Genomic DNA, 13793 nt, shown 5'->3' with positions numbered 1-13793 from the left:
GTTTAATAAAAGGGATATGTATAATATATATAATAAATATATTGCATACACATAAAGGAATATATAAATATACATATATTGTTTTAATATATATTTTATATATATTATATATAATTTTTGTTAAACAGGAAAAACTAAATATGGGCAAGGAAAATGAACTTCATGCATCTGTATAGTCTGAAAAAATTAATTATGGCTAATTTAAAATGAAATGTTTCTTAAACAATTTTGCAGTCAGGCTATTAATAATCATTTTTGCAAAGTGGACAACATATACCAGAGCATATTGGAATATTAGAGATTCATGAATTGCTGTCAGTTTGAATTTGTATACATTTTCTCATCACTAAAAATACTGTGATCTAGTATGCAGAGGAAAAACGAGTCCTGGAAAATAATAGTGTTGTTAAATGTTTTTGTAAGACAATTTATAGTTGTGAAAAGTTAATTAGTGATATAAAATACATATTTGGATAATTAACATCAGGGAAGACTAGACACTTGTTGCCTAAAACAATTAAGATTTTTTTTCTAGAGTCATCTAGATGCTTATATCCATTTTCCAACTCAGTTTTCATGTCTAGACAGAGCTTCTTCTAAAAAATTGTTCAAATACAAGAAAATTCTGATAGTAAAATAATTGAGAATTTGAAAGGCTGAGAAAAGTCATGATTCCGATGTATTATATTAGAGTTGAAATCTGAGACTTGTGAATTAACATCATGCAATCTTTTAAAATATGAGAAAATATGCATTAGAATCAAGAATAACCATAAATCCAACTAAGAAAAGAAAAATCACTTTCCTGTGAAAGAAACCATTCCTACAAGTCCTTATGTGCCTTCACTCCTGACTTTATAGTCATACAGATAGTTCCAAAGCCAGGAAATATCACATTTTCTACACTTTTCCATAACGTAATCATTTTACAAAACATCTAAACCAATACAGCTCTTTTAAATCGTAGCCTCTCCTCTCTTTGTGTGTCACCAGTTCTTTTTATTAATTCATGGAGATGAATGCAAAATAAACACAGTTCTTTGGTGAGTCCAGCTTACCCACAGTGCATGCTGCCCTGTCACACCACTCGCCGCTTTGTTGCTCTTTCTCTCAGTTCCTTCCAACGTGCCCCCAGGGCTCATGAAACAACCCAAGAGTGTACTGCATACTTGTATAGGATGAAGCAAAGAAGGAAAACAGAAAGGTGCCCAGCAGTGTTTGTACCAAGGTGCAGTGCCCTTCCTGGCACACAATGTGGGAAGAGAGCAGTCAACCATGCAAAGTAAATAGCAACCAGCCTAGTGCAACTAACTAAAGGTAGTGAAAAGCCCACTGAAGCACAGAGCTGAGTTTAGAATATTTACACCAATGCTCCTCTATTTTACAGATAAGGAACCTGAAATTGAGCCATAAATTTATTTGTAATTTAAAAAACCTGCAACTGTGATCCTTGAAATATTCTTTATAGTTTGATTTTAACTATTTTAGAAATGTTGGTGGAGGGATGACAAAAATTAAAATACAGACAAAAATGAGAGTCTTAATTCTGGAAGAAGTGTTCTAGCTTATTCATCTTGTTTTACAGATTTAAAAAACCCCAAGCCCAGAGGATTGCAGTTCCTACCCTTGTATTGTAGCCACGCAGAGGAGACCCACTGATCTTGTTACTACACACCTAGCTCCTTTTTAATTAATTCAAATAAGTCCTGTTACAGCTTGCAGGATCTATCCTGCTGATTCTGTAGGATTGCGAGTTTTCCTTTTGCCTTTCATTGGATTTCAAACAATGTATTGAGTGTGGCAACTGAATTATTACAGTCAGTTATCTGTGTATTCTATGGGCAATTTAAAATTGACGTGGGTTAAAATGGGACACTTCACACTAGTCATAAGAAACTCTTCAGAGATGCAGCAATTCAATCTGGTTCACGTAATAACAGCAATAAAGAAGAAATCGAACATATTTTTTTTCTCTCTCTTGTGAAGGGCTAAAAGCAACATACAGATTTTCTTATTAATCCTCCCAAAAGAACGACAGCCATTTCTAACCAGGAACCTCATGACAGAGGTCAGGAGGCCAAGTGTGTGCAGGAGCTGAAGGCACTGGTGTGGGGCTCCAAGGCTTCATTTCAGCGTCTCTTGGTGTTGCTAACTTGCTGTTTGATGGTGGTCAAATCACAGAATCTCCCTGAATCCTAGTTTACTCATAATTTAAATGGGAGGAGATGGGTGAGATAATCTCCAAGATCCCATCAAGGATGAATTCTCAGTGATTTCACAGAGATCTCAATGCACTGCTTAGATTTCCTTATTGTTGATTCCCTTACTTAAAGTCTTCACTAAGGCTCTATTAACGTTACTATTGTTCTAGCTCTTCCCCAATTATAATATTTCTTTTTCACTTTTTCATAAGAGTAACAGGAAACACAGTAATGCCCTTTATTTGTGAAGGCATGGCCAACTAATAAGGGTAGAGAGAATAAAGCAGTAATTGGACAGTTTGTTTATCTCTGTGGAAATCTTAATAGTTATTTGAAATGTTTTAAATTTCTTTCATGGCCCAATCTTACTTTTGCACCCTTAATGTAAGCATCTCACCTTCTACTTTCTCAGTTTGAAGCCATTCATCAAGAGTTCTTTCAAAGTCTTTCTAAATGTTTCTGCTCTTAATTCATCCTTTTCTTACTCCTCCACCCCAGTACTATACTACCCTCATCTCAGAGGAAAAAGAGAAACTTTGTCATTGCAAAATAACCATCTATAGTGGTCTTAATCCAATGTCCAGTTCTTCTACGTCAGTGACTCTCATACCTAGATACAGATTTGAATCACCTGGGAAAACTAGTAAATAATCCTGATCAGAATCAGGAGCAGGTGTTAGTATTATAATAAGGGTCCTAGGTGAGTTTTATGTTAAGAAAGGGTTGACAAACAGTGCTCTGGAGGTCTTGATTGATTAATTAATCCTTGTTAATTCTTCAGTTTTAATCCGTTTTACTGGCTCCTTGCCTCCAACCTGCAAACGTATTTAGGCTTCTATTATCCTAATAAAACACCTTCCCTTGTCCCTCAAGCTACGATTCTATGCATCTCTCTCCTACTTTACCTTCTCAATGGTTCTGCTCCTTGGTAGCCCTGAAACAGCTTTCTATGCAGTCACCATGTGGCATACACAGTCCCTCATGCTTCATGCTACTCAGGTTCTCTTTAGGGCCTGACATTCCCAATCACCCTTGCCACTATAGAATTCGCTCTTCCTTTGGCATCTGTGATTCTACATTCGCCTGGTTTCCTTCCCAGTTGCACAGTTTCCTTTAAAACTATATGTCGGCCAGGCGCGGTGGCTCACGCCTGCAATCCCAGCACTTTGGGAGGCCAAGGCAGGTAGATCACGAGGTCAGCAGTTTGAGACCAGCCTGACTAAGATGGTGAAACCCTGTATCTACTAAAAATACAAAAAAATTAGCTAGGCGTGATGGCGGGCACCTGTAATCCCAGCTACTTGGGAGGCTGAGGCAGGAGAATCGCTTGAAACTGGAAGGCAGAGGTTGCAGTGAGCCAAGGTTGCACCACTGCACTCTAGCCTGGGCAATAAGAACAAAACTCCATCTCAAAAAAACAAAAAACATAAAACAAAAAACAAACAAACAAAACTGTGTGTCTATGAGTCCCCAAAGCATAGCTGCTTCTTACTGTTCTATACTAGTTGCCATTAAATTATTGATTTATTCTCTTCCCTAAAATGATTGCTTAAGTTTAAATGATCACATCCATGAAAATGACTCTGGAATCTGCATCTCTTCCTTGAGTTGTAAGTTATACAAGTTATACTTCACTGGGATATATCCTCATCTGGATGTTCTTCCTCCACCTCAAACTCAACCTGAGTTTATCATCTTCTACTGATTTCACCCCTTCTCTGTGACATCCTGCTGAACTTCAGTCAGCACTGTCCTTCCAGTTTTCTGGGCTTCTAAATTTTGGTTATCTTTCACTCTTCTTTTTCCTACTTACTCTCCATATCCTATGCATCCCAAGTTGTGACTGTTTTGCTTTTGAAATTTTGAGGTGTCTATTTCCTTCTTATTTCTAATTTGTATTCAATCCCTTGTTTAAGACACAGATCAGCCGGGCGCGGTGGCTCAAGCCTGTAATCCCAGCACTTTGGGAGGCCGAGGCGGGCGGATCACAAGGTCAGGAGATCGAGACCACTGTGAAACCCCGTCTCTACTAAAAATACAAAAAATTAGCCGGGCGCGGTGGCGGGCGCCTGTAGTCCCAGCTACTCAGGAGGCTGAGGCAGGAGAATGGCGGGAACCCGGGAGGCGGAGCTTGCAGTGAGCCGAGACCGCGCCACTGCACTCCAGCCTGGGCAACAGCGTGAGACTCCGTCTCAAAAAAAAAAAAAAAAAAAAAAAAAAAAAAAAAAAAAAAAAAAAAAAAAAGACACAGATCAAATATGCAGGCTTCCATGATGGCATCCTCAACTCCTGGTCAAAATTAGCTTTCCCCTCTTTAGTGATCCCAAAGTGCTTTGTGAGTCTGGTATAACAGTGAGCACATTCTACTTTCTAATACAGCACCGGGTGTATAGTCTCCACCACTTAGGTTAGGCCCTTAATGTCAGATATGATATTCTTTCTTGGATGTAGTTAGTATCAAGGATCAGGGACTTACAATCTATCTGAGTAAACAAAAATATCTCCCCATTCTTCCTCCCACTGGGCCTCCTCCCCACAAACTGCAATACAGTGGAAATGGCTATTCACCATAAAGTGAACAGTGACAATAGGGCTTTGTGAACATAGCCCATGCTTTTATGACAATGACTAGTTTTGATTGCTCACCCATCATATGAGCACATGTCTTATATATGTCATTTCATGCAAACTTCCCAAAAGACCTGCTAGATAAACATTATGAGCACCCATTTTATAGATGTAGAAACTGATGCTGAAAACCTTAAGTAACTCACCCAAGATGACATAGCTAGTAATGAGAGGATAGGGGCCAAATCCCAGGTGTGAAAGCTCACACTCTTAACTTCATGTGATTCCATTAGATTAAATTGTGTATTGTGTCAGATAACAGGAGTTGGCAGCACAGGGAAGAAAATTTTTTGCTAGGGGAAGGTTTGTGGATGATGAAGAGTTATTTTATTGAGAAAGAGTAAAATGTTCTGTTCAGTCTTTCTTTTGACTCTCATTGCTCTTGGAACTTCTCAGTTGCAGAGTCCACCTGAGCAGCAGGTAGCATGGGGGCTTTCCATGTGTGAGGACACTCTTCTAACATGCCAGCTCCTCTGATCTGTCAGGCCACCATTTCTATCACCTCTCTTTTCATCCTGAAGGCATAACTTTTAGTAATCCCAATGTAAATGACAAGAACAGTGGTCTTGGTCATATATTCTTATCAGCTACCTGCTAAGGAAGGATTAGTTTGACAGTCTTTTGAAGTCCTCTCTAGACAACTTCTATCCATAATAAAGTCACTTGCAGAGAGCAGAGACCCATATCCTTACACAAGACCCATATGCTTTTGAAAAGCGAGACAGTGCTTTCTTTTGAGTAGTAATCAATACTAATTTGCAAGCAACTTGAGAGTAAGGGAACATATCTTCTAGTGTGTTTATCAACCTTAGTTTCTTACTAGCCTACTGACTTCTGCATGTAAATTATACTTATTTCATAGAAATAATGCAAACTTGAGTTCTTTATTTTTGAGAGGAAGGAAAACCATAAGTGCTTTTTTTTTCTGAAAGGGGCTTGGTAATTGATGTTAAAAAGAATTGGCTAGCCATAAGTAGAAAGCTGAAACTGGATCCTTTCCTTACTCCTTATACGAAAATTAATTCAAGATGGATTAGAGACTTAAATGTTAGACCTAATACCATAAAAACCCTAGAGGAAAACCTAGGTAGTACCATTCAGGACATAGGCATGGGCAAAGACATCATGTCTAAAACACCAAAAGCAACGGCAACAAAAGCCAAAATTGACAAATGGGATCTAATTAAACTAAAGAGCTTCTGCACAGCAAAAGAAACTACCATCAGAGTGAACAGGCAACCTACAGAATGGGAGAAAACTTTTGCAATCTACTCATCTGACAAAGGGCTAATATCCAGAACCTACAAAGAACTCAAACAAATTTACAAGAAAAAAACAAACAGCCCCATCAAAAAGTGGGCAAAGGATATGAACAGACATTTCTCAAAAGAAGACATTCATACAGCCAACAGAAACATGAAAAAATGCTTATCATCACTGGCCATCAGAGAAATGCAAATCAAAACCACAATGAGATATCATCTCACACCAGTTAGAATGGCGATCATTCAAAAGTCAGGAAACAACAGGTGCTGGAGAGGATGTGGAGAAATAGGAACACTTTTACACTGTTGGTGGGATTGTAAACTAGTTCAACCATTATGGAAAACAGTATGGCGATTCCTCAAGGATCTAGAACTAGATGTACCATATGACCCAGCCATCCCATTACTGGGTATATACCCAAAGGATTATAACTCATGCTGCTATAAAGACACATGCACACGTATGTTTATTGCGGCACTATTCACAATAGCAAAGACTTGGAATCAACCCAAATGTCCATCAGTGACAGACTGGATTAAGAAAATGTGGCACATATACACCATGGAATACTATGCAGCCATAAAAAAGGATGAGTTTGTGTCCTTTGTAGGGACACGGATGCAGCTGGAAACCATCATTCTTAGCAAACTATCACAAGAACAGAAAACCAAACACCACATGTTCTCACTCATAGGTGGGAACTGAACAATGAGATCACTTGTACTCAGGAAGGGGAACATCACACACCGGGGCCTATCATGGGGAGGAGGGAGGGGGGAGGGGGGAGGGATTGCATTGGGAGTTATACCTGATGTAAATGACGAGTTGATGGGTGCAGCACAGCAACATGGCACAAGTATACATATGTAACAAACCTGCACGTTATGCACATGTACCCTAGAACTTAAAGTATAATAATAATTAAAAAAAAAGAAAGAAAAAAAAAGAATTGAATTAAATTAATTTGCAAGTTAGGTCACTTGTTCTACATCAGAAAGAAAGAAAGGAATTGTCATTTCTCATAAGGTTCTAGCTGACACTGATAAGAGAAAAAAATTTCTTCTTTAAACATACATGTTTATGAACTCTCTAAACATCACTATGATTTGAAGTTCCATTCTATAACACCAGATGACAATAGGCACGGTTCTTTGGTACCAAATGAAGTTTTGAGATTTGACTCTGATAAATATTTCACGTATGAATTCTTATTAAAAGCTGATTCAAATGTATCTACAACCATATCCTCTGAAGGTTATGATTTTATATGCATAGTGATTTGAAAGTTATTACAATAGGGATAAAGTATATACATTCTGGAATCAGGACTGGATCAGCTGAACTTGAATCAAGGCCGTAACTCTTGTTAACTATAACTTTGAAGAAGTTGAAGGTCTTTTCTGTGCCTCAGTTTCCTCATCTGAGAAACAGATATTTAAAAAAAAAACCTACCTCATAGCTTTATCATCAGGATGAGATGAGATAATCATGTAAGCATAACACCTGACACATAAATATAGTAAGTCATCAGTAAACGTTAGCTATTATTACTCTGAATAGTTTTGTTAAAACGATCTGGCTCTGGTATATCTCTTTTCAATGGTTTCGTCTAATTATTTGCATTTGTTTTCTCTGCTTACCTTCATTCCCTCTTTTATTTTTAGGAAAACTGATATGAACAATCCTCCAGTACTATAGAAACTGTGGCTGGGTGCGGTGGCTCTCACCTGTAATCCCAGCACTTTGGGAGACCATGACAGGCAGATCCCTTGAGGTCAGGAGTTTGAGAACAGCCTGGCCAACACGGTGAAACCCAGTATGTACTAAAAAATATAAAAATTGTCTGGGCGTGGTAGCATGTGCACCTGGAATCCCTGCTCCCTGGGAGGGCTGAGGCAAGAGAATCACTTGAACCCAAGAGACGAAATGAAGGTTGCGGTGGGCCAAGGTGGTACCACTGCACTCCAGCCCGGGCCACAGAGGGAGACTGTCAAAAAAAAAAAAAAAAAAAAAAAAAAAGGAATCTCTCTGAAGCTAATCAGAGAACGCTCAGTGCTGAGTGACATTCCTCAGCCAAAAGCTCTCTTTTTGTGTCTGGGTCACAATTCCCATAATTTCTTGCATTTGAGTGGCTTGCCCATGCCTTTTAATTTTGTTTTCAGTGGGCATTGTTAAAGTCTGTGTTGGCCAATATTCAGTTCATTTTTCAAAATTTTAAATCAAATCTTACAAACATATCCAGATTAAGACTAGCGCAAACCAGGATTTTGCGTTCTTTTCTAGCATGGTGCCAGATGGTACTTAGGTAGGATAATAAAGGAAATCTGTTTCCTTCCTCACATTTTATGTATCTGTCATAAATCTTAACTGACTTTAGGTGACCTGCAATTTAGAAGTTCAAGTTTCAGGTGAAGGTTCGGGTGAAATTTCATTTTAATGTTTTATTAAAATTGATTTTCTTTTGTGATTATGAATGAATGCAATATCACTGCAGAGGAAGCAAGTTGACAAGCAGTGAGAAAAATCCAGCTAAGATAACAACATAGGGCAGTTTTTTTCTGCTTATCTTTATTGTAGAACTACCAGTAAGAAACCTTTAGGCGTTATTATGCCTTCGAAACACAAATAACATCAAACTCTGCACTAGTTGGCAAAGAGAGAAATCTAAGCATCATTATGGGGGCTGTCACAAGTGACTATGGTATTTATTCACAAATCTAGCAGACTACTGAGGCTTAAAATATGTGACTTATTAGGACATTGCTTTTGAATACAAATTATAATAATTTTAGAATAATAGATTGTTTGAATTCCGATAATTTAGAGAAAAGCGAAAGGAAGGATACTTATTATATTTGCTTGAGTTAAAACAGTTACAAATACGTATTTAAAAAACTAATAGAGATGGAAAGAACTGTGGTCTAAATTCTACCTCGTTTTGGGAAAGGTGATTTTACAGAAAAGCAGCCCATGCATCACATTAATGAGATCAAGGCTGATTTTGGGGAAATGAGACAGAAAGAAAATAAAGCTTATATTGCCATTGATATACAGAGTTATGGAAATTATTAGGTAAATAAAATAGAGGCATAATTGTATTTTGTCTGAAATGGGTTGTCAAACTGAACTGTCTTAGAGATGGTGGCAAAAGAATAGAATATTTTGGTGGGGGGGTTATTCAAAAAATAAAACTGCAGAAAAATAGAGAAACAATTTGATGATATGTTAAGAAAAGAATAGGAAATCTGTTATAAAACATTTTCCTTCTTTGCTGAAATCTTCTTTCTCTTTCACAACTCCTCAGTGTGGGAGTTTGTGGTGGGAGTGCTGTTACATCATTCTTCCACAGTCGACATTTAGAATCGTATCTGTAAACCTTGGTCAGCGTCTGGATGGGGACCAGCACCATGCATTACCTTGTGCATATAGAAAGACAAAAGATAGATTTTGATCCACAGGAAAGCAGATTGCCTGGGTTAGCTGCCCCAGATGTTTGTGTGTGAGTCATGTGCTTTCTTCTGGGTTCTGGAGCTCTGAGTGTGGCCCTCTTGGGACCTTATAGTCCAGGCCTGCACACTTGGGGCTTGTGCACACTGGTACCTAGGGAGAAAGTGTGCCAAATGGCCAGCAGGTGTCAAATGGGATACTTGAAAGTCTGTCAGTCTGGCGGGCTTCAGCTTGAATATTGGATCCTGGGCAAGCTGATCATGCTTTCTGAGTGACAGATTTCTCAAGTGCATGATAGGGATTTTAGGACTGTTCTGAACTTCAAATGCAAGTAAAATGCCTAGTACAGTCCTTGACTTAATAAAGGTTCACAAGCTATAACTGATATTATTGTGTAAACTGTCTGCCATCTGCAAAGCGCTCAATAAATGTTGTGTAACATTGTGGATATTTTTAAGGACTTGTTAGCAGTGGCCACCTTAGAACAAACAACTATTTCTCCAAGGATTTCCCCTATCCCCTCCGGAAATGCACATGTCTTAGTGAAGAAGGTTCGAGAGGCAGAAGTGATGGGTTCATAGTTAGGTCAGGCAGTGTGGCCTGCAGTTTATGTTAGAGGAGTTGGTGGAAATCCTGGCTCTGCCATTATTTGTCATGGGACGTGGGATAGGGCTTTCAATGCTTTTTAACTTCAGTTTTCTGTCCTAAATGGGGATGGTGATGCTCACCACACAGAGTTGTGAGAACAATAGAAGATAAATTTTGAGTGAATTCAATGTGTAATCTACAAAATAGGATAAGATATTACTTCATCAACTACCAAAAGGCTCTCACAGCCAGCCTCTGGGAAGAAAAAGCGTCTGTACTGTTCCTTCATCCTCACCAGACCTTTGTCAACTGCCCTCACTCTTACTTTCCTTTTGGGGAATATTTTTTCTTGGAAAGAATAATCCACATCCTCACCACTTGCTCAGTCCTTTAATGTCATTGCAACCTGATTTTGGTGCTTATCCTCTTTGTGGAAAATGGTCTCCCACTTTGACATTGAATTCAGATCCCAAATCACAAAATCCAAAGCCGTTCCTTTGAATTCTCTGTAATATTTGACATGATTACCCACTCTCATCTTAATAATAAAAACAGGAATCATTTATTGAAATGCTACTATGTGCTGCACTGGGCCAGCCATGTGGCATACATGATTTCATTTAACTTACATGAAGCCCTTGCGTGGCAGGTAGTCCGATCCCATTTTACAGAGGAGGAAACTGAGGCACCGAGATGCTAACTTGCTCAATATCACGTAATTGCCCCACTAGTGGCAAAAAAGAGATTGGAACCCTGCTAATACTGATGTTCCCTCTTAGAGCTTTGTTCTTTTCTTAGCTTCTGTTAGTAACATTTTTTCTATGAAAATATTCAAAGCACTGTGTACCTTTGCATGGTATTTGTCTCACTATCTCACTCCTAACTCCTGGGAACTTGACATACCTCTTGAATAATGTATAATCCTCAAGGACCTCTTTTAATGTAATGCCTTCGTGGGGCAAATTAGTTTTTAACAAAGGAAGTATTAGACAAAGAATCTCTCCTTGGGGTTGCAAAGTCTGAAGATTTAAAGCGAGAACCTGAAAATGACATCAATTTCTTAGTTAATTTACTTGTATAGCCGACACAACACTGACCTTATCAAGGTAAGAGTTTCCTTTAAGTTAACTGGTCAAGAGGTATTTTTCTTTTCATAAATAATGCAAGGGGATGGAAAGATAGCTGAAAAGAAGAAAAAAAAATGCATACTTTTCTTGTAAGTTACATTTGGAAACATTATTGTTATTCTGATTAATGACAAAGAATTCCAGCCAGGGTAGAATGGAATGTGATTTAGGTAAACTCTAGGTAAAATAACAACGCACAGGAGAGAAATTTGAGCAAGTTTACATGATGCTCAGATGGACCATAAACAAGAGACAATGAGTGTTGCTACTTTTCTTGCTGACCTTTCTTTAACAGAACTTTCTCATTAGAAAAGAGCTTGCTTTAGCTTATTGTTAAAACTGCTGTGTGCTCACCTGCTTTGAAAAAGGAACAGGCAACCCAACACGGTGGTTCACGCCTGTAATCCCAGCACTTTGGGAGGCTGAGGCAGGCAGATCACCTAAGGTCAGGAGTTCGAGACCAGCCTGGCCAACATGGTGAAACCTCGTCTCTACTAAAAATACCAAAAAAAAAAAAAGTGCTGGGCGTGGTGGTGTGTGCCTGTAAATCTGTAATCCCAGCTACTCGGTAGGCTGAGACAGGAGAATCGCTTGAACTCGAGAGGCAGAGATTGCAGTGAGCCACGACTGTGCCATTGCACTCCAGCCTGGACGACAGAGTGAGACTGCATCTCAAGAAAAAAAAAAAAGAAAAGAAAAAGGAAGAGGCAAGGTAAGCCCTGAGGCAGATTGAGTTTCCCTTCTTTTCTCTCTTCTCTCTATTTCAGAGTCTCTCTAATTCTTCTCTCTCTTCATGCTAATAAGAATAGCATTACTATGTTCATTTATATATTCAGTGCACAAGATGTGTAAAGTGGATGTAAAGCATAGTATACACAATATTTTAAAGAAAAACATACTAAAATGTAGAGAACCACCAAGTATAATGAAATTTCCATTTTGTCAGTGAAAATGAAATATTTGCCATTTCATGTTGCTCAACTTTTTATAAGATACCTCTACTTATACTGACCAAAATTCTATGAAGTAAGTGACATAATCTCACTTAATAAGGGAACTCAATTATTTGCCCAAGGACATGCACTAGATGGATTTTGAACTCAGGTCAACTTTCTTTCCATTCATCAATTCATCTTTTCATAAAACATAGTTCCTGTCTTCAATTTTGTGAGTAGAAGTGAAAAAGGAAAACTTATTTATACATGTAATTATGTGACAAGTAAGTACCAAAAGGTAAAATCTGCTGAAGGAGTTCAAAGATTGGAGAGGCTCCTTCTAGCTTGGAGTGAAAGGAATAGAAAAGGAAGAGGAAACATGGGAAAGGATTAAGGGGAGGCTTCATTTAAGAGGAACCATTGAGAACTGGTCGATTTTGACAGGTGAAAATGAGAGGGGAAAGAGACCTTTTCTGGAGGTTTGAAATGCATGAGGCTCATGGACAGAGGTATAAAGACATGACAGGCATGTGTGAGATATGGCAAGTAGTATAGTTTAGTTGTAACAGAGTGAGAGAAGGGAGGTAAGGATTAGGCTAGAAATTCATCTGGCCATCAGAAATTGGAGGGTCTTGACATCTAGTCCTAGGAGACTTGATTTGCTTGGTTAAGTGAGAGCCAATGGCTGTGATGAAGGAAGTTCCATGCTTAAGGTCATGCTTTGAAACTACTCATTTGGATGATCTAGGCAGAAGAAACCCAGGGCAGAAAGAGATTGGAACATTTTTTTCTCAAAATGTATAATATATACTAGATCTATCTATAGTATTTGATAAATTTCCAGGCCTTACACAAAAAGATTCTGATTAAATATGGGCCACATGAATTGATATTTCTACAAAGCTCCCCAGATAATTCTTGCGCAGGTGATTCAATAACTACCACTTTGAAAAATATGAGAGTAGAGTTGAGGAGGTTATTTAGCAAACTATCTTAATAACCAAAGTGTGCCAATAAAGGGACTTTATTTGTCCATGAAGAGAAAAGGCACAGAAACAAAAGATATTTTGAAGGAAAAATCAGTAGGTCAATTAGGTCTATCATTGGAAGAGGATTCAAAGATAATTATTGGCTTTAATAGCTGGAAGATTTGTGGTACAATGAATAGAAACATGAGACTGTATAGATTTATTAGGTCTGATAAGCGTTTAATTTTGCCAAGTGAATTTTGAAGTCTAAAAATGGCAGCAGCAGGGAAATGTCAACATAGGTAGTAGACAACATAGGACTTGGGTTAGAAGAGCAAGGTTGCAGCTGGAAAGATGGCTTGGGTTTTAAGTGTGGATGGATGATATTTGCAATTACTGAAAAAAGCTCTAAAGAGTAAGAGAAGAGGCCGGGCGCGGTGGCTCAAGCCTGTAATCCCAGCACTTTGGGAGGCCGAGGCGGGCGGATCACAAGGTCAGGAGATCGAGACCACAGTGAAACCCCGTCTCTACTAAAAATACAAAAAATTAGCCGGGCGCGGTGGCGGGCGCCTGTAGTCCCAGCTACTCAGGAGGCTGAGGCAGGAGAATGGCGGGAACCCGGGAGGCGGAGCT

The 13793-nt window shown here is 38.6% G+C and overlaps 1 protein-coding gene across 3 annotated transcripts in view; it reads right to left on the bottom strand.

Moving 5' to 3' along the window:
• KCNMB2 (potassium calcium-activated channel subfamily M regulatory beta subunit 2) overlaps positions 1 to 13793 on the bottom strand; it is a 295239-nt gene that overhangs the window by 269875 nt on the left and 11571 nt on the right. Inside the window, exon 1 of one of the 3 annotated variants that reach the window (XM_015131555.3) lies at positions 1059 to 1200. Coding sequence (XP_014987041.1) covers positions 1059 to 1069 — 11 coding nt within the window. The 5' untranslated portion in view covers positions 1070 to 1200. 3 annotated transcript variants of the gene reach the window in all.

The sequence above is a fragment of the Macaca mulatta genome, chromosome 2 (genome assembly GCF_049350105.2).
Source record: "Macaca mulatta isolate MMU2019108-1 chromosome 2, T2T-MMU8v2.0, whole genome shotgun sequence".
NCBI lineage: Eukaryota > Metazoa > Chordata > Mammalia > Primates > Cercopithecidae > Macaca > Macaca mulatta.
The sequence above is the reverse complement of the archived record's forward strand: the minus strand, read 5'-3'. Positions and strand labels throughout refer to the sequence as shown.